At 41.6% G+C, this 19,340-nt stretch overlaps 1 protein-coding gene across 1 annotated transcript in view; it reads right to left on the bottom strand.

Moving 5' to 3' along the window:
* IGSF5 (immunoglobulin superfamily member 5) overlaps positions 1 to 8,619 on the bottom strand; it is a 30,704-nt gene extending 22,085 nt beyond the window's left edge. The window contains exons 1-2 of the mRNA XM_040577806.1: positions 8,481 to 8,619; positions 6,032 to 6,234 (exon numbers count right to left, since the gene is read on the bottom strand). Coding sequence (XP_040433740.1) covers positions 6,032 to 6,089 — 58 coding nt within the window. The 5' untranslated portion in view covers positions 6,090 to 6,234; positions 8,481 to 8,619. The remainder of the gene's footprint in view (positions 1 to 6,031; positions 6,235 to 8,480) is intronic.
* Between the last annotated feature and the right edge of the window lie 10,721 nt (positions 8,620 to 19,340).

Genomic DNA, 19,340 nt, shown 5'->3' with positions numbered 1-19,340 from the left:
GAAAGTAAAGGATTAAGCCTCTTTCCAAAATGGCAGCTGCTAGTTCAGTCCCTGAAATACCCAGGGGAAGTGGGAAAATCTTTAAATATTTGTCAAGGAGATAACATTATATACTCTGAGGCGCAAACCTTCAAAGATTAAGAGTGAGCAGCACTGGATGAACTTAAGAGCCTGCTTCTCTGGGTCTTTGTACTTTGTGACTCCCTTTGGGTTTTGGCTAGGTTCTCCAGAACATGCTATGTCCAGGTGCAGTAGAGCAAAAGCAGAGGTAATATCAATGGCTTTCAAGGAGTCAAAAATGCTGAATGTCTCCTAGGACAGAGATTTCAAGAGCTCCCTGCAGACCTGCCAGTGAGACCTAACTCACCAGTAAGTTTTACATCACTTACTGGCAAATGTTCATCCCACAGAAGCACCAGGACTGCCAGCATTACTCCTAATGATTCAAGCTGTAGTTCTGCACAGTTACAGCAATTAGACACTACGGTCCATAGCAGTGTAATTAAAACCCCTGTCTGCAAATTCAGCCTGAGCCTAAGTGTTCAGCTATTTTCCAGGAGAAAGAGAGAGTGAAATGGCTGTTACTCCCTTGCTAAGTCAGGGCAATGAAGTGGTTTTAAAGATTTCATTCAACCTGGGTTTAGTTCATTTTAGGTAGTTTAATTATTAACGGATTAATTCACAAATTACTGAAAAAGTAATTTTTCATTTGGTCATTAGCTCACACGATAAGGGGAGAATATGCTGTATTGTTTCACACAAAAGAGATGTTTAATGCTTGCATAAATGCTACCAGAGCCCAGTCTCAGTTAACGATGTTGCAAACAGAACCTTGGAGCATGCACCCAAGGCCCATAATCTCATTGCTCCAATGTCAACATCATTTTCTAATTCCCAGCTCTCACTTAATCCTAGGGAGTTTATATCTACCCAGCTTCGTGCCAAGAATCGTTCTTTAATATAAATAGCTCCTCTCTTTCCTCCCACCCACCGCATGTGTTTACAGACAAGAGTCTTTTCATTCTTTGTTTTGCAGGTTTACACAAACCTAGCTCTCCCTGGACCATTGTATGGTTGACTCCGAGTTCTCTCCTGTTTACAAAAACCTTCACAAAAATTTTGCACATTCCTGGGTTATGTTACCTCTGTCAAGAGCCTCATTCTCCAAAGTATATCTGTATGTGAGCAATAAAACATTAAATAAAAAGCAAACTTCACTTCTACTGATAGTTAATAAAGCCAGATAAGATACGTTAAATGTTTGACTTAGATGGTTCTTTTTTTCCAGTAACATTTACTCAAAGCTCTCTTCAGTCATGTAAAGGTGAACCGAAATGCTTTAAATCATGATACAGCTTGAAGACCAACTCAGCAATCAAATCTATACACATACATTAATACATTGCTTTATAAACAGTTAACCCAACAAAATGCTTAAAAGCCATTTTGTCTCTCTTCTCTTTATCACTCTGAACGTTAGTGATTGCCCACGTCTGTGGATGGCATCATTTACAGAGCTACCAGTTCTCTTTCGAAAGTGCACTGAGAAAGTGCACTCCAATGAGACCATACATCACATAATACGCCCCCTTTCCTTGATATTTTTTGCCACCATTTCTGTTCATAACTGATATTACTGGGCTTGAGACACAGTTCTAAGCTCAAATTCATCTTTGAATTATATATATATTTTTGGACTGATACCGTAACCAGCCTTTACAATACTGCTCCCTGTACATCTATGGTGCCTACGAGAAGTTGATGTACTGAGCTTTTTGACTCTCACACTTTGTTTGAATTCTTCCTGTTTGGTTGAAGTGGACATAAACAGCTACCATGATGATAGACTCAGCTGTCCACAAACACCCTTAGAATTAACACTAAAATGAATTTAGTTGCTCATGAAGCAGGAGCTGCAGTACTTATTCACACTGCCCCCCTTAATGCAAGTTGATATCTGTGCATTTGTATTTTATTTCTTAGCCTGTGTAAACACTTTTCCTTCTTAAGGAGTATAATGGTTTGCCATGGCTCTGAATAAATGACTTTCAGTACTCTGTTAGCTGTTAATTAATCATTTGCTATGAGATCATGTCTGTGAGTTCTACTGTAGTCTTGAAATTTATCCCTAAACATGAACAGTGAGGGATCATCTGCTCTAAAAATGCATGGCTGATACTGCTTTTGTCTTGTTCAGACAGTCAGGACACTATAGCAGGTAGGTATGAGTTACTCCTTCATTTATCTAATATAATCATTTTTTATCAGTCCATAGGTATGGTGGGATCTACATTTTTTTCACCAACCAGACCTGCTGGAGCAACATATGGCTTTCCAATGACTTTCCTGAGCTAGAGAACAGATCCATAAGCCCTGGATGGGGATCCTATGGGTGGCAAGAGAATCAAGAAATGAAAAGTAGCTCAACTTTGCCTTCATTTGGATCTCAGTAAAGCCCCAGCACAACCAAAATGGAGCTTTATGAGCCTTCTCCACCTGTTGCCAAAACATTTTTTGTGATTATAACCTTGCCTCTTTATCTTTTTGCTTTAAATTTTTATCTTGCAATAGCATGTAAAGTCCCAAACCAATAGCGGGTTCCACTGTCCAACCCATACACAAACACTGATAAAGTAACTTCTGTAAGGTCAAAGAGGACATTCACGACAGAAATGTGATCTGAACACAGTTACCAGTGCTTTAAACCAGTGCTCTAAGTCCTTTTGCTGGGCTTTGCTTCCTGCACTAGGGAGAAAATTTCAGCACTGGTTTCATTTGCATACTGCTTAAAAAATATCTCGCAGATGGTTGCTTTCAGACAAATTAAGGCCTCAGGCTAGACTGCCTTCGCACTTTACAGGAATTATGTGTTCAGCTCTTAACAGCTGGTTTAACATCTGCTTTCCCACACACAACCAGTAAAATATCCCACCCAGACAAATAACCACACTGATGTCTTTGCAGTAGGGAAATTTCAAACAGTCTTTGTGATACTGCATTACCCCTTGAATTTTGAAGCACAGAGCTCTGTTGGGACACCTTCTTTGAGGCACATCACTATATACTTAGAATGGGGCCACCAATGGTAAAAGTTTAAGTGCCAAGTGTTTGTTGCTCAGTCCTTCCCAACAGCAGGTTGAATGTACATCAATGCCTGTATGAACTGCTTATTCCTTCCTGTTGCATGAATTCAGTCACATCGTTGTGGGTTTTGAAGAAACAGAAGTGCATTGTTCAGCTTTCAGGGCCGTGGCGGGTGATGCCTGCACTGAGGGAATGTCATTTCCTGAAGAACCACCCTTGCCCTTTGTCACCAACATTTTTCCTTCCCTACCTGAACTAACTCCGAAGAACCACTTTTTCATGATGAAGGTTTCAGTAACAAGGGCACTGAGACATGGCTCCTTTCTCTTCCTTCCCTCTTCTCTGCTGAGTCACTTTTTCCTCCTTTTATAAGTGGTCTATTTGGATGCAACACAGCAAAGGACAGGATGGGTTTATCCTTTTGCCATAATGACTCCCTTTTTTTAGCCTCATTATCATATTCCAAAATTTTCTCCCCCTCTGTACCCTTATCAACCTCCCATAAACCCTGCCTTTTATCCTTCAGTTTTTGCATCTAGTCTCTGTCCCTTCTCTCTCTGCTATTTATTTGTTTTTCTACATTTTTTACTTCCAGTCTGTTTTAAATTCCTTTTTATTTTCACTCTTTCTTTAGTCTCCTGCTCATCACACCTTGTTTTCTGCCTCCCCTACCTCCCAGCTTGCCCACTGCTCCGGCAACAGCTCTGCAATAAATTGTTTTGGATTTGGTAAGACTTTTCTTCAGCACATCTCAAGTTTACTTCACAAACCAACAGCCCCAAAGCCGAGCTTTTTGAAAACCAAAATAGGTTAGAGCTTGTCAAAGCCTGCAGAGAAGTACTAGCTTGTTTTTTTTTGATGTTAACAAGGCTTTAAAATGCTTATATAGGATGTTTCTGTCAAGTAACACTGGTCTATTGGTACTCAGTGACACATTTTGCCACCCACACAAACCTCTCCACAGCCCCCAAGAGTGTCTCCCCAATCTCTTCTCTCAGTCGCTACTTGATAGATGCCTAATGCAACCTCTCCCAGCCCTGCTGCTGGATTCCTCCTCCTCTTGCACAGTCTCTCGTCTCCAGTCGTGAAGGTCCCTGTGCTGGGAGCACCTCCAGTGTCCTGACAGCAAGCTGGGACCCTGCACTGCACATCAACCCTGCGATCTGCAGTGCTACTGATGCTGAAAAGCATGTGGTGCCAGCCAGGGTGATGCTCAAACCAGCTGTGCCATGCAGCTATCTCTGCAGCCTAGCCACATCACGTGGCCTTGCACCTCCTCAAATCACGAGAGCAGCAACATTTCTTCTAAGAATAGCATTTTCTCTCCCCACAATACACTTTTTCTCCCAGCTTTGGGGTGTGATCCCATGGCTGCACGGCGCAGTGTGGGCAACGCCTGCTACCCCACTGTGGCAAAACAGAACAAAATTGAGGCTTCCTTGCAATAATTACTCAACATCCAAAATTACAAGATTTAGGGACTGCCCGAGACAACGACTGCATTGGCACATATGGATCTACCCTCCATGATAATTATTTCATTTTGTTCAGCCTATTTGTAATTTGGTATCACCCATATCCAGTGACCGTGAGCTTCACTACTTGATGACATTCTGTGAGGAAAAGTACATTCTTTGGTTTGCCTTAATCTACTTTCTAGTCATTTTACTGCCTTCCATTAGTTCTTTTTGTTATGAGAAATCGTGAGTAGCCACTCCACTATTCACCTCCATATAATTATTTTAAAATATCTTTACTATTTCTTTCTTCACAAGCAGAAAAATAATCCAGTTTAATGAATCCTCTTCTTATACTTTTGATCACCTCTGTCACACTTTATTCCTTTCTCAGACCTAGTATGTCCACTTTGAAATGGAAGGGCTAACACAACATCCAGTATTTGAGATAAAAGCTTTCTGTGGATTTTTCTAATATCATTGTATTTCCCCTGTTGAAAACACTAAGTGGTGAAATTTTCTCTTTTTCAGCAATTTGCTCTCTCTTTCCAAAGATATCTATTCTTTTCCCCCACTATACATCTTCAGTTAAGTGATGCTTTGAACTGAATATTTTCTGCTCCTTTATTACTTACTCACTTGGCATTGTGACATTTTCTGACAAATCCCCATAGTCTCTTTTTGCACTTGGCTGTCCCAAGTAATTCTGCACCACCTGCAAAGTCTGCCACCTCACAGTTCGTAGTCCTCTTCATGGGGTTGTTTAAGAGTCTGTTGAATATCACACATCCCAGTGCAACTCCACTGGGAACACCACTCTGCTCAGAGAACTCACCGTATATTGCTGCATTGTGTTTTCTTTCACCAGTTATACCTTCCCTCTCATCCCACTGCAGCTCTCTCCTTTCAGAGCCTCTTAAAACCCCAGCCGGACTACAGGAAACAAATCAGCCTTGTCTCCATTACCCAACTAGTCACTTTATATTCACATTTTCTTTAAAGCTCTGCCACCAGGATATCTTTTATCTGAATTCAGTATGAGACTCAGGCAAATGAAATGTAAATTGGAGGCCAAATAGGAAAATGATAATTTACATGCATTTCTAGAAGCAAAATCAGCTGCTGATATTGAGTTCTCTGCAGACACCCCCTCAAAAGCAGTCCTGAATGGACAGGAGAAGGATGAGCTAAGGAGAGGGAGAAATGAGTGGGGACATCCCAGCTCACTGGAAGTGAGAAGGCAGCCTCCCCACCCACCCACTGCTCAGTCCTGTATACTGAAGCCCAATTCATACATACTATAATCTAAGCCATTAAAACATTCAGACTTCAAATGCAAACTTATCCACTTTAAACACTTTGAATAATCCCCACTCTGGGACTTACTGTTTAGTCTGATATTGCCAGTAACTGCCATTTACATAGCTTTAAAATTAGTTCACACATTTAGTCCACGGTGGCTCACTTCAAGGGTTATGAACGTGTCCTACCTGTTAGTGAGGCAGATACGATGAAAAGAAGTAAAGTGAATTTCTGGAACCTCTCCATTGGAGCATTCTCTCCTGGTCCCTAAGGCAGAAGGCCACCGGTGGTCATTGCATGCTTGAGAAGAAGCTGAAGGACAGAACTTGTCAAGAAATTTGGAAATCAGCTGCTGTTTTGTGTCCTCTGACAAAATGCGACTTTATGTGACCTGTATTACAAACAAGGGGAGAAAAACAGTAGTAGAACAGTTGGTCTGAGAAAAACAGTATCTTTTCTCAGAACAACTGTTTGAAAAGAAGTAGATGAGCTTTCAACACACAGACCTTTCTTCAGCATAGAAAGACCTCGCATCCCTCAGGCCCAGTCCATCCTGGCTATTACAACGCTACTGCTTCAGGATTGACTGTGTCAGGGTAGCCCCATCTGCATCATTAAAGTTAATCAGGAGCGGCCGGGGAAAATAATTCTCTTAGTTGCCTGCAATTGCGTGTGTGTGGTGGGTGCCCTGCCTGTGCTGGCGGCGGTGTCCTGGCGGGCTAATGAACCCTGTGCTCCATCACTTACTGTCACGCAGAGCAACTGCACAGGGCCACAGCCTCCCCTGGGACTGCAGAGGAGCAGACCTGTGTATGGAGGGGCTGTTTCCCACCTGGGAAACAGGCACGAAGGAATGCCTTCCGTGCCAGGCAACCTTTGGGGTGGGAAGTAGAAATACATCCCGATGCATCCCTACAACCCCAAAAATATTGTATTGCTTTTCTGTATGTTTTACTCCAAAACTAGGATTCAAAACCTATCCTCTTACTCCCCAAAACAAAACACCATCAGCTTTCCACAGTGGACGGAAATAAGATACAGAGCTTGGGTGGGAGCCATCACCTTAATTCTGCATTTTCTGTTTTTCCAGCTTTTCTGATTCACTTCTGTGATACTACTCTCCTCCCCCTCAAAATATGTGGGAGGCAGTTTGACTGCGCTGCTTGGTTTACAAACTTCTCAGCTGGGAAATTCAAGCTTTCCTTCGTGAAAGGGATGCAGCCCGGAGGCTGCGGTTTTGTGGTCAGCTCAAACTTCTTGTCAGGAAAGTGGTTTTGATTTCAGAAGTGTTCTTTGTGGCAGTGCATAAATATTAGTATCACCACAGAGACTGTGAGTTTGCTGTCAAAAGTGTACGTTTAATCGCCTTCTTGCTTAAACCAAAACTGTGCCAAGGGACAAACCACAACAGCTCAGTTCACTAATCTGTGCTTTGGACACGGGGGTCTGGCTGAGCTGAGTGCGGCAGCTGTGACGTGACCAGCTGGCAGTTTGCTTTGTTTTTCCCCATTTTGCAAGCTTTCAGTTTGCCCCACAAATTTAAAAGGGCAGCCCTATGAATTAATCAACGTTCTAAACCGAGCCTGTGTACTGACTTCTTCATCTGTAGGTTGGGAAGGGGGTTAGTTTGCAGGTTGCTTTGGGTTTTCCTGAGGTATTTTGAAAGCCTGTGTGTTTCCTTGGCTACACGCTCACCTGCAGGGTTGTGTGCCGAGGAGCCCGGCGCAGGCAGCTGAGGGGAGGGTCACAGTGTGTGACCTGCAGGGGCTTCTCCCTTCTCTCTCACTGCCCTAGCCTTCCGCACGTACACACGCTAGCTGGTGGCATTTCAGTGTTATTATTATCTGTGGTATTAACTGAAACAGCCCGAACAAAACACCAGGAAGCAAGTCCAAAAGACAGTGTCGTGTCCTTTTCTAGGAAGTCACCAACCCATGGAGGATCTGCATGTCCAGAGAGCACCCCGGGAGCCAGCATATCCCTAAAGCCAGCAGCCGTGGCTCGTAATCCCACTTATAAACTCAGTTGCACCCATATAAACTCAGCAGAGCAAATTGTTATGGAGGAAAACAAATGTGCTAGGACCTTCCGTACAATTCAGGCCAAGATCAGTAAATAACCTGGGGTAACATAAAATGACAAGGGAAAAGAAGGGAACCCTAGCTTTCAGTTTTACCTTGTACATTTTAAAATGGACTTTCAAAGAAAAATGATCTCACCCCCACAGAGGGAAAATACTCTGAAGCAGAGTATTTTGCCTCACGGTAAATTAAACACCTGGGGCTAGCCCCAGCCACCTTTTTTTTTTATCTCCGGTCGTGATCTTTTCCTGGTCCACAGGTGCACTGGTGATCGGTATCGCTGGCCTTGCCCTGACCTGAGCCTATCCCTTACCCACAGCAGAGGAAGGGGACAGTATCTGCCTAAACACTTGGCAGCCGACGTCCCACCGCCAGCCCAACTGAGGAAGGAGCCGGGGACAGGGTTAAGCTGTGTTTCCCAGCCACTCCCTCTGCCAAGACAGCGCAGTGCCTCTGGATCACCTCCCCTGAATGCCAAAAAGAGTTTTTCCGCCCACTTTCCCTTACAGACCTCCAGCATTCAAAGCCACGCTCCCAGCCCTGGGCAAGCTCTCACCTTTTCTCCTGGAGGAATCCTTCCCCAGGCCCCGGCCTAGCCGCCGCCACCTCTGGCCAGGAGCGCCAACCTCTCCCCGCTCTGCTGCTGGGCTTGGGCTCCGGTGTGACATTGTCCTTTCGGTAGATAAGGGAAGGGTTGTGTCTTCCCCCCCCAGCCTCCTCCCACCCGCCCCAATATGCATATTGTGGTGTTAATATTTAACCGGTCCTGCAGGAGGAAGGGCGTCATGCTGATGGCAGGCTGGCAGCAGTAAGCTGCAGACCGTCCCGACCTGAAAAGCTGGATTGGCGACGACACCTGATGTCTCAGGAGAGGGCTGCTGGGCTGCCTGGACAGGGCGCAGTGACAGACTTGGTGACATTTACTTATTACATTCTGTAGGCACGAGAGTGTGCACTGGTGCTGTGTGCCCAGGATGGAGCTAGTGCCACCATCACAGTGCTGCATGCAACGTGGCAGGGAGCAGAAGCATGGGGTCCCATCTGAGAGATGGGGCTGGGGATAGAGCTGGAGACAAGACCCATGACATGGCACCAAGGGGACTGGGCCAGGGCCAGGGCCAGCCTGTAGCATTGCTGGGGCAGGGAATGATGGCCCCAAGGGCTGAGATGGGGTCCTGGGCAGTGGGGGGCTGCTGAGGGAGTGCCCTCAGGGACCTGGCGAAATGGGCCCTTCCTGTGAAGTACAAGTTTATAAGCAGATGGTGAGAAAACTAGACTGTTTTTCCATCTTCTAGTGGAAAAAACAGTCCCCAAGTGATTTGGGTTTTCCTTTTTTATCTTCCTTGCCTTCCAGTTTTTATTTTGTGGATTTTTTTAACACTATGTCAAGAAAATGTTCATTCATGTATTTTTATTTGATTCTAAAATATTTTGATTTACTTTGCAGGGTTAAACCAAACCTTTTTTCTGCTACATCCATAGTCATTTCTGTTCATCAAAGCTGCGGTGCTGCCTTGTGAGAGATGCTCTTGCAACTGCTGCAGCCTTCTTCTTCCTCTGAGAGCTGAACTGCACCCTTCATGTTACACCATCATTGGCCAGTAAGTTGAATGAATGTGACACATCAGGAGATACTGATACTTCCCTCTGCCGGGAAGCTTAAATCATAAAGAAGGGACATATGATTTTCCTGAACTGTATTTCCTACTAAGCACAGTAACAGTTCTAGCAAGTAGAAATTAATGCCATGCTGACTCAAAAAGAAAAGATTCACTTCAGCAAAGGGAAACAAAACATTCTGTTTGGGGAATTTTGATCAATTTCCAAAATTAAATTTCAGAAAATTCACCTTATTAGAAAAACTATCACCCTGACTTGTTAACAAACAAAGAGCAGACCTACTGGGACTTTCTGAGCAATTATATATTTTTTTTCATTTTGCTTCTTTGCTTTTCCAAACATGTCTCTTTTATCAAGTCTAAAATATTGCGCTCTTGTTCAACCAAAAGCTCTAATTTCATAACAGTTTTCTTGAGATACTTTCTATGAATACTTTGATTTCCATTCAAATAGAACTATAGTAAGAAAAAGGGAAACATCTAATAAACAGTTTCCATCTCTGGTTGCCCAAGTGGGAAAAGTGCAGAAGGTTAAAATGGATTGACTGGATTTTCAGTTTAGATTAATAAAGATAACTCTTTGTAAAAAAGCTTCAGAAAGGATAATAGCTGCTTTTAGAACTTGTACAAAACTATCATTTGGCACTACCAAGAAGAGATTGGCTGTCATATTTGTAATTGATCTTCAGGTAGATTTAAGCTGCTATTAGATCACCCTTTAACCTCTCCTCTGCCAGACTAAAGCTCTGCCCCCTCAGCATCTCTTCACCAGTGCTGTGCTCTAGATTCCTGGCCACTTGACCTCCTGTCACTGGACCCTCTCTAGGTTTTCCATGCCCTACTTGAACTGAGGGACATGAAGACATACACTGATTTCCAGATGTGTCTAGTAAGGAGCATAATAGTTTCTACGAACTTGCTGGCAGCTCATGTCTGAACATGACCTAGTACATAGTTTGTTATATTTACAAATAGAACTTAATAAAAATTGTGATGATCACTTATAAAAGCTCTTATACCAGTTTTTACCCCTATATTGGAAGTTATATTTCATAGAACATTACTCATAAGCAGCTGCTAAACAAAGTACTCAATTTATGGATAACACAAAAATACCAGTTGACTTGTTCTTTTTAACAGAGATGCTGATAAGAGATAAAACGCACAAAGCTACTTTGAAGAGTCAGGTTTCATCACTAAACACAACTGTGTTCGTATTTTACAAACCAACTTAAAGATTTCAAATAAACATGTACGTTGAATGTACAAAATTCTGCTATTATATTAAAGACTATGCACTAAATAAAGAAAATTCCTGGGGCAAGAATGACATAAACTAGGTTAATCTTGGACTTCATACAGAAGTTTTAAGGAAAAAAAAAAAACACTACTTCATGCCTAAGTATTGGAAGGAATTTTCAAACAAAACATTCCCCCATCTCCTTTTTCTAAAGGGAGGGTTTCTGATTAATTGGGCCTTGGAAAACAGCCACAAATGAGCAAACTGGTATTTGCTATGCTCTGGCCCATCTTTGACAGGAGGAGTTGAGCAGCGGTCCCCAGTCTATGAATGCTTTATATGTTAGTACCTACCAGATGACGTGCCTGAGCACCTAAAGTTGGCCAGACCATGTTGGAAACATGTCCATGGAGCTTGGGCATGTATCTGCATCAGGGTCCATCATTCTTCTCAAACCTGGCAGACTGGTGGATGCAACACATATAAATTTGTATCTGTAGGCAGACTCTGAGTCAGTCTGGACTTATTATATGAGCTTTAGTACTCATGCTACTAGGGCCAGCACAGAGGAGGTGAAGATACATTGGCAGCCATTCTGGAAGAAGTGGAGTATGGGGAGTGGGAGGAACTGCCCACAGGACTCTGAGCATTGCCAGATTTCTCCAAACAGGCTCAGATGTCACGTACTGGGGGCACCACTGGTCTGGGAGGAGGTTTTTGCTTCCAAAGGCCCAGTTGTACCTTGGTGAGGCACTCTCCTGGAAGGCTGGGTTCCTTCTGATTTTGGAGTTCTTCAGGTCAAAGTGGTCTGAAGACTCACATTTCCCACCTCATGAAAAAATTACCTGATGACTACTGCACAATAGACCACCAGCATGCTCAGGGAAAGTGGTTTTTAGCTCGACATTCCATGTTCACAGTTCTGCTGGGGCACCTCCATCTATGCAGAAGATAAGGCTTCATCTGTTCAGTACCTCACTGGTTTTGCTGTCCCCTCACACAGCCTGCTGGCCTCAGTTACAGACATATCATTCCCACCCCCTCAATGTAGGTAGGCTTAGTTGAAGCCCACAGCAGGAACTGGGTGCATTGTGACCTAGAGCATCCACCACGTCTGGTTCTGGATCTGACCTGAGTGGGAGTCATCAGAAAAGCACCTGTCACCTCCACACACGCACTGTCTGGCTTGGTCTCATCAGCTGAAATCCTCCTGGGTGCATCTGGTGCACAGTGACTGGGTTCAAATGTCCTTTGTTTTCCCTGGGGCTGCTTAGGCACCCAACACATGTATTAGTATTTTATTATTATTTTTCACTGCCCTTGTTAGTTCCTTCTTTACTTTGACTTTTCTAATGAACCATCATATCATGATGAATGCAGCCATTGGCATTGGTTAGTATGTGCGTGGGATAAGACATTACGCAGCATGGTAAAGGGTACAAACCCCCAGCCACCAAGAACAAGGTACACATACAAGATTACCCATACTCGTGAGTGTTTGAAAGATCAAGTCCTAAGTTTGCCAGCCTGATGCAAATGGAAAATCATTTTGTGAATCATCAGCCTGTGTACCATGCAGATTCCTACCTCCCACTACAGTTTCTCTAGACACTTCTTTCCAATTCTCCCTTTTTCTTCTGCCTGTGAGTAGGAGGATTTTTGCCCATTTTTTCCAACCTTTCCAAAGTCTTTTTCATACACCATATCATTTCTTCTACAGCTAGTCAAATGTGTAAGCTGCTGGAGCAACCCTCAGAATTTTTTTGTTCTGGGGTGTGTTAGTCTGGAACATATGTCTATACAGCCTGCTGTGCCAAGCCACACTCTGAGTGAAATGGACTTTTTAAGAGTTGCCTAGTGAAGGCTTCTGTCATTGTTACTGTGGCCATAAGTGTAATTTTTTTTCCTCACAGGAGAATTGGATAAATTGTCATGACGGGAATTGAAAAGCAGTTAGACTCCTTTCATTTGTAAGTTACTTCTAATAAGCAAGAACACAGTGGGGGAAATCACCAGTCCCTGCACTTCCATGTTGTACATTAGCTTATTTAGCTGAGTCAAAGAAAGTATGATCAGAGAATGGGAGCACTGAAATAAGGAAGAGGCACTTACAAATACAGCACTAAAGCTGACTTGACATCAGTGCTAAAAGCAGGAATAAAATTCTTCATTTTCCTATGGAAATTGGCTTGAAAACTGGTTTGAACATTATAAAGATTTTGAGAAATATCTGTATATTAAGAAATACATGTTCTTTTCTCTAGTGAAGAACAGGAGAAGTGAAACCTTTGGAAAAGGCTGGGGTAGGAGACAAGCTGACCTAGGAACTGAATTAGCTGTCTCTTACCTTGATACCTGCATGACCCTTTGGTCTAGTAGCTGCTCAGGACAAAGTGATGCTATGACATGGCTTTTCCAATTCTGCTATATTTTTGTTTTTCTCTATGCTCTTACTCATATTTTTTCTACTGTTTGATAAAATATTTTGCCCTCTGTAAGGTGTTTCTCATTCATAACAGTTTTTGTTTGTGTTAGTTAGCTATAGCAGTCTAAGTGAGACATACAGATCCCACCCTCCTGCTCTCACAAGCTTTAGTTTTAAATATCTTTTTTTAATTCATCTGTTAATATATTGAAGACTAATAACAGCTTTAAGCTTTGTTTCACTATTCTCCTTAGTCAGAACCCAGATGCACTGGAGGAAAAACATTTTAAATAAAATGTCAATTTGTAAAAGATGTTTTTGTGAGTGAACAAAAGAGAATTACTGGACAGATAAATTAACTATCTGAAAGACAGGGCTGTTTCCTGTGACACCACCTTTGAACAGCTGATGTGCTACAAAGTGTTGCTGTGTGGACACTTCCAGAGGAGCTACAATCCTCATGAATACCAGTAACAGTACACAGCATGCAGGACACCCCTTTGCTACTAGCCAGCTAAGACCTGTCTATCCTAAACTATTTATCATGGACATTTTTCTGTAGTCACTAAAGATAGAAAACCACTACCAGCTGATACTTCTATCCTGAAAGAGGGTTCTAAGGCAGGTAAGATAAAGAAGCATAGAATCGTAGAATCATTAAGGCTGGAAAAGACATCCAAGATCATCTGGTCCAGCCATCCCTGTACCACCACTATCACCCACTAAACCATGTCCCTAAGCACCATGTCCAACCTTTCCTTAAACACCCCCAGGGTCAGTGACTCCTCCATCTCCCTGGCAACCTGTCCCAATGCCTGACTGCTCTTTCTAAGAAATTTCCAACCTGAAATAAATCACACTTGGTGAGATTTTCCAGATTATTTTGACTACAGAATAATTTGAAAGACTGGATTGGACTGGATATGCTGTTTTAGACTGCAAAAGTTAGGTGAGACCAATCCCACCAACAGAAGATGCTTCCCATTGATCTGAGGAAGTGGGCTGTTGCACCCTGTCCTACCTCCTTCTCCTTGTCCTATCTGCCTACGAAGGCAGGTCATCTTTGACTTGACCTAAAGATTCATAAAGTGATGCTACCATAATTCTAGGCCTCAGTACGTCCTCATCACACTAATATAGCTCATCTGATTTTTTTCATTTAGATTTTTTTTCTTCAGAGTTTATTATAAAGCCATAACTCAATGAAGAATTGCTTTGGACCCTTTATGAGGAGAGCTTTAAAAATAATCTTCTCCCAGATTTTCACACACAGGAGGCCACATGATTAAACACTTTATTTGAATTAATATCCTTGCAGTTTTTATTTGACCTTAATAAGCCTGCACATCTGCAGTATTTTTTTCCAGTATTTTCCTGGACAGGATTACTTCTGAAAATCATTCCTCGCTTCCCCTTTGGCAGGTATATTGCTCCTCTCCAGTACTGAAATTGGTGATGAGTTGTAGCTGTTAAAATGAAAATGTCATAATTTAGGAAACATATTGAAAACATTCAGCATGGAGTTCAAGCAACAATAAGTAAGTAAGTAAGAAAGTTTATCACAGAATGAAAGAAGATGCAGCTTTGCTGCTGTTAGGAGGAGTGTAAATCTGAGAAGGAAATTTTTAGTGCACTCTAATATATCAGTTACCCTAGCAACATTTTCTTCAGCTTTAGAAATGTTTTGTCTCCGGTCCAAACCGTTAGCTTAATTGCTTTGGTTATCATTCAGTTTATTCTAAGGAACTTCTCAATGCACGGTAGCATGCCAAGAAAATGTAAACATCATTCTGTACACTCATTATAATCACTATTACATTCTTCGTTATTGCTTAGGGTCATGATTTTAGACTCCCTTCTGAGTTTTATATGCACAACAAGAGTCTTTAAGGAGTTTGGGTAAAGTGCAGCTCTACCCAGAGCTCCCTTAAACCTGGCGCTCTCAATACCTGTGGATAAGTCAGTGCAACTCCACGCATCACATGAACAGTGCACAAGCCTCATCAGTGATATGCATTCATAAGCACTATTTCCAGGGCTCCAAATTCCCCTGGACATCCCTGACAGTGCCAGGAAAACTACCATGGGGTATGAAATTATATCCTTTTTCTTTTTTTGCTGTTATTTTTGCAATGTTGGGAAACATTAATGCTTACTCTTCTGAAAATAGAATATTAATGAATATTCCCTAAGTGACCTACACGCATGATCCAAGCTGACACTGCAAAGATGAGAGAGCAGATTATCACCGTAAAAGTAGGCACTGTACAGGAAGAGCTCTGTCCTTTTTGCATTTTCATGAAATACATCCTTATGACTGACATCTTGCAGCAGTTAACTGAATGCCTTTTGGGCATTCAGTTAAGATCACAATGTATAAAAGGCAGGTTTGGTTTTGTGTTTCATTGTGGTTGTTGTTGTTGGTGGTTTTGTTTTTTACTTTGAAATATGTCTCCTATGCACTGCACTTGTGATACAGAGTCTGTGTTTGAAAGCTGCCCTTTTGCAGTAAGAAAACTGCAGTCCCTGGCAGAGGTTGCTTCAGATATTCAGCTTCTCTTTATGCTTGTGTTCACTGCTATATTTTGGCTTTCTCTTATATGGGAGCAGTAAAACTTACTTTGATATTTAGCCATTACTTTTGCAACACTCATATGTAAAATAAGATTCCCCAGAAGCTTAGGGAACTGATGAGTATGGAAAGATCTCAAGAATATGGTAAAGATTTATGTGTTTATAGGCTAAAGTTTCCAGTCCCTCTTCTCACCTATTTCATGGACTATTTTCTACAGCAAAGCTGGAGAAGGCAGTACTGCTCAGCTACACTGGTCTCCAGCAGCAACCCTTCTGCCCCTCAAGATAAACGCGCAATGCATGCAGGACCTGGCCTCAGCATGAGGGGTCGGGACCCCCAAAATGGGCTGGGGGCCCAGGTGAGCCCAGCCTTGGTACCTTCACACATCCTCACCCCGGGCACAGAGTTCTTCACACCAGCACCAAGTGCTGCTCCTCGGCTGCCTCCTCTCCCCAGCAGGAGCAAGCTGCATGGCTCATGCACACCGCAGCTCACTCCCACTCCTGCCTCCTGGCTCTGCTCCCTCTTTAATTCCCTCGTTGCACCTTTGCTAGCAGAAGCACGTGTAAAAGCTGCAGGTCTCTTTATGTACTGGAGTCAAACATTTACTTACAATCACTGTTCAAGCAATAACAATTAAATTAAACATGAAGGGAATATAGCTGCCTGGAAGACCTACAAACTGGAGGTGTAAATCACACCACATAACTAATTTATGACATTCTGTGCCTACAGCTGTACGCTGATGTTTTTTAAGTGTAAAGGCGGCTGTGATTTCTAAGTGTTTTTGGTGACAGAAGAATAGGAAACTGACTGCGTGTGCCTCTGTCCCTGCACCCAAAGCCATAAAGGAAGCAAGGCCAGGTTAGGTCAGCAGCCAGACGCAAGGGATATCATGTAAGTGGTTCAGCTGGAGAAATCCAAAGAGGTGACTTGGATTTTTTTTTTCCACAGAAATAATGAGCTTTTGATTTTCTGAAACATAAGGCAACAACAAGGGCATTTCTGAAGAAGAGAAATTGTCCAATTATATTTTTCAGTGAAAATGTACTTGAGTAAATTTTTTTAAAGGATAGCCTTAAACCACTGTATTATTAGACTTTGAAAAAAAATCTTTATTTTCTCCATCAGAGCATGTTCAAAATACAGATCTGTTTTTTTTTCAGATTGGTTCTCATATGTCCTGCGTATCTCTGTCCTGTGATGAGATGCTTTCCCTCTATGTAGTGCGATACTATCTGTAAATACTTGGGAAATTTATTGTTGGAGTGAACTAAAAAAGTTAAGGCCACCTACAAAAAAACAAGCAAAACATTCCAGAAAGTTAAACAAGGGAAAAAAAAAAAAAAAAAAAGAAAAAGATAAATCAAAAGATATAGATAGTGAGGGAGAACTTTTCTAGTTGCAGTTCCTATTTCATAACTGCTTGTGTTTGGCAGGCAATCTGACTAGCTTAAGTTATTTGACATTTCCCTTGTAAGTGATAGGGGGGCAGAGCTGTTCTTCCCGATCCGAAGAAGCATGCCAGTCAAGCACAGTCAAACACTACTGGCTACTGTGACGCAGGCAACACAGTTTCAGGATTGTGTTGTTTCTGGATCTGGATCTTCAAAATGGTATAAACTGTGGTTAAAACTGCATTTATTTATTTATTTATTGCTACCTTTCTATGGTTTTAATAATCTCGTACTTGACATTCTTGTCATTTTTGAAAACAAACAAGCAAAAACAAACAAACAAACAAAACCATTCTGTATTTCAGATCACAGCCTGTTTATAAGATTCTGTTTTAAGCTGCCTTTGACTTAAAAGTGTACCATGTGCAGATTGTTAATGACAAGAGTGTCATGTGGCAGGACTGCATGCTTAATACTTGAGAAAACATTCCCATTCTTGGTCACTTTGTCTTTCATGGGAATTATGTACTTGCCTTAGGAAGAGGAACCAACAACTCTTATTTTAGCATGTGAAAAATAAGTATTTTAGAGAAGAGAAGAAAATCAATTTTAATTGGAAAAAGAGCAAACCTCCTGACTTGACTTCATCCCAAAATGTCAATACATTCACAACTGAAAAAGAAGTGAACACACAGATCTATGGTAACAAAATATTTTACTAAAATATTATACATTGAATAATTAGCTCAACATTCTCAGGTTCTATGCAAATAATGCAAACATTGTGTTTTATATAAACATTACACAGTATCTTGCACAAATCCGAGAAGAGCAATGTCTCTGCCAGATCCATTATAGGTGGTTAGCCCTTGTGTTCCACTCAGCTTTTACATAAGGCAAATGTTTGATTGCAAAAATCTATCCTGTATTCTCAAAATATCTTGGAAGGGTGATACCTCTTCAGCAATGCTGAATCAGACAAGGTATGTGACCAAATCCTTCATGGACATTTTTGAAAATCTTAACCTAAATTAAGAATAGGTTAGTTGAGGAGTTAGGATTGTGAAAAGTATATCCATTTTTCTGTATTCAAAAACCGATCTTGCATTGGAAGAAATACATTATGCTGAAGTGCACTTAACCAGCTCTAAGACACTATAAACTCTGTTGATTTCTACATGCCTTATTACTAAACGAGAAGCACTTAAGTAACTTTTCAGAGTAACTTTCCAAAGCTATTCATAGAAAATTGATTTAATGATCTACTGACCCAAGCAGCATAAAAATGTTAGGATAATGCACATAAGCTTCCAAGAATTTGTCTACGTTCTCTTATTAGCCTACAAAAAATTTAGAAAGATAAGTGCATGTACAGTGCAGTATTTTGTTTACCATCCTGGTTATATTTCCACTCTTTTTCTGGTCATCTATCATATGAAAATACGCATATTTTGGCAAAAGGCCACTGAACAGTTTTGATTGCGTTAAAAGTTATGATATGTGGTTGAAGCAGCAAAAACTCATTTTATTTAGCTGATACATGAAAACTGACTATCTTTGTGGCTTCGTTTCAGTAAATAAATTTGCCTTAAATGCAATCACCTACTTCTCTTAAATCACTTTTTACAGCAGTATAATCTTATATTTTGAATAATTAATTATTCATTTACTATGTTCTAGTTCAAAGTAGTCTATTGAACTGGTAGCTTTATGAAATCAAATTCTAATTTATGTGAGCACACAGAAAATCATAGGTTGAGGAAAATAATGTGCAGCAACCTAAAGCGTTCACTTGGGAAGCCAATTTGTAAAAAGGAGAGGAAAAAACTACCTGAATCTGTAACATTTCAGCCTGTACTCATTTGCTTATTATTGGAGATTTAGTGGTGGTAGGCCAAATGTTTCAGTTAGGCAGGACGTTAAATGCTTAACAACATATATTCAGTGGGGACAAAATATTTCAAATGCAGTAATAAGTAGTCATCTTGCACAGGTTGCCAGAAATTTCAAATATGCTCCCAGGAAACAGCATCCAGAATGGGGCAATTTCTTAAAACAGGCCCGAGGACCTTATTAGCAGTGGCACAGCAGCTATGAATTTAGCCCAAAAATATAGGGTTAGCATCTGCAAATGTGATTAACAGAGACTAGAATCATCTT

Source organism: Cygnus olor, chromosome 1 (assembly GCF_009769625.2).
Source record: "Cygnus olor isolate bCygOlo1 chromosome 1, bCygOlo1.pri.v2, whole genome shotgun sequence".
Taxonomy (NCBI): domain Eukaryota; kingdom Metazoa; phylum Chordata; class Aves; order Anseriformes; family Anatidae; genus Cygnus; species Cygnus olor.
This window is presented reverse-complemented; position numbering and strand designations above follow the sequence as displayed.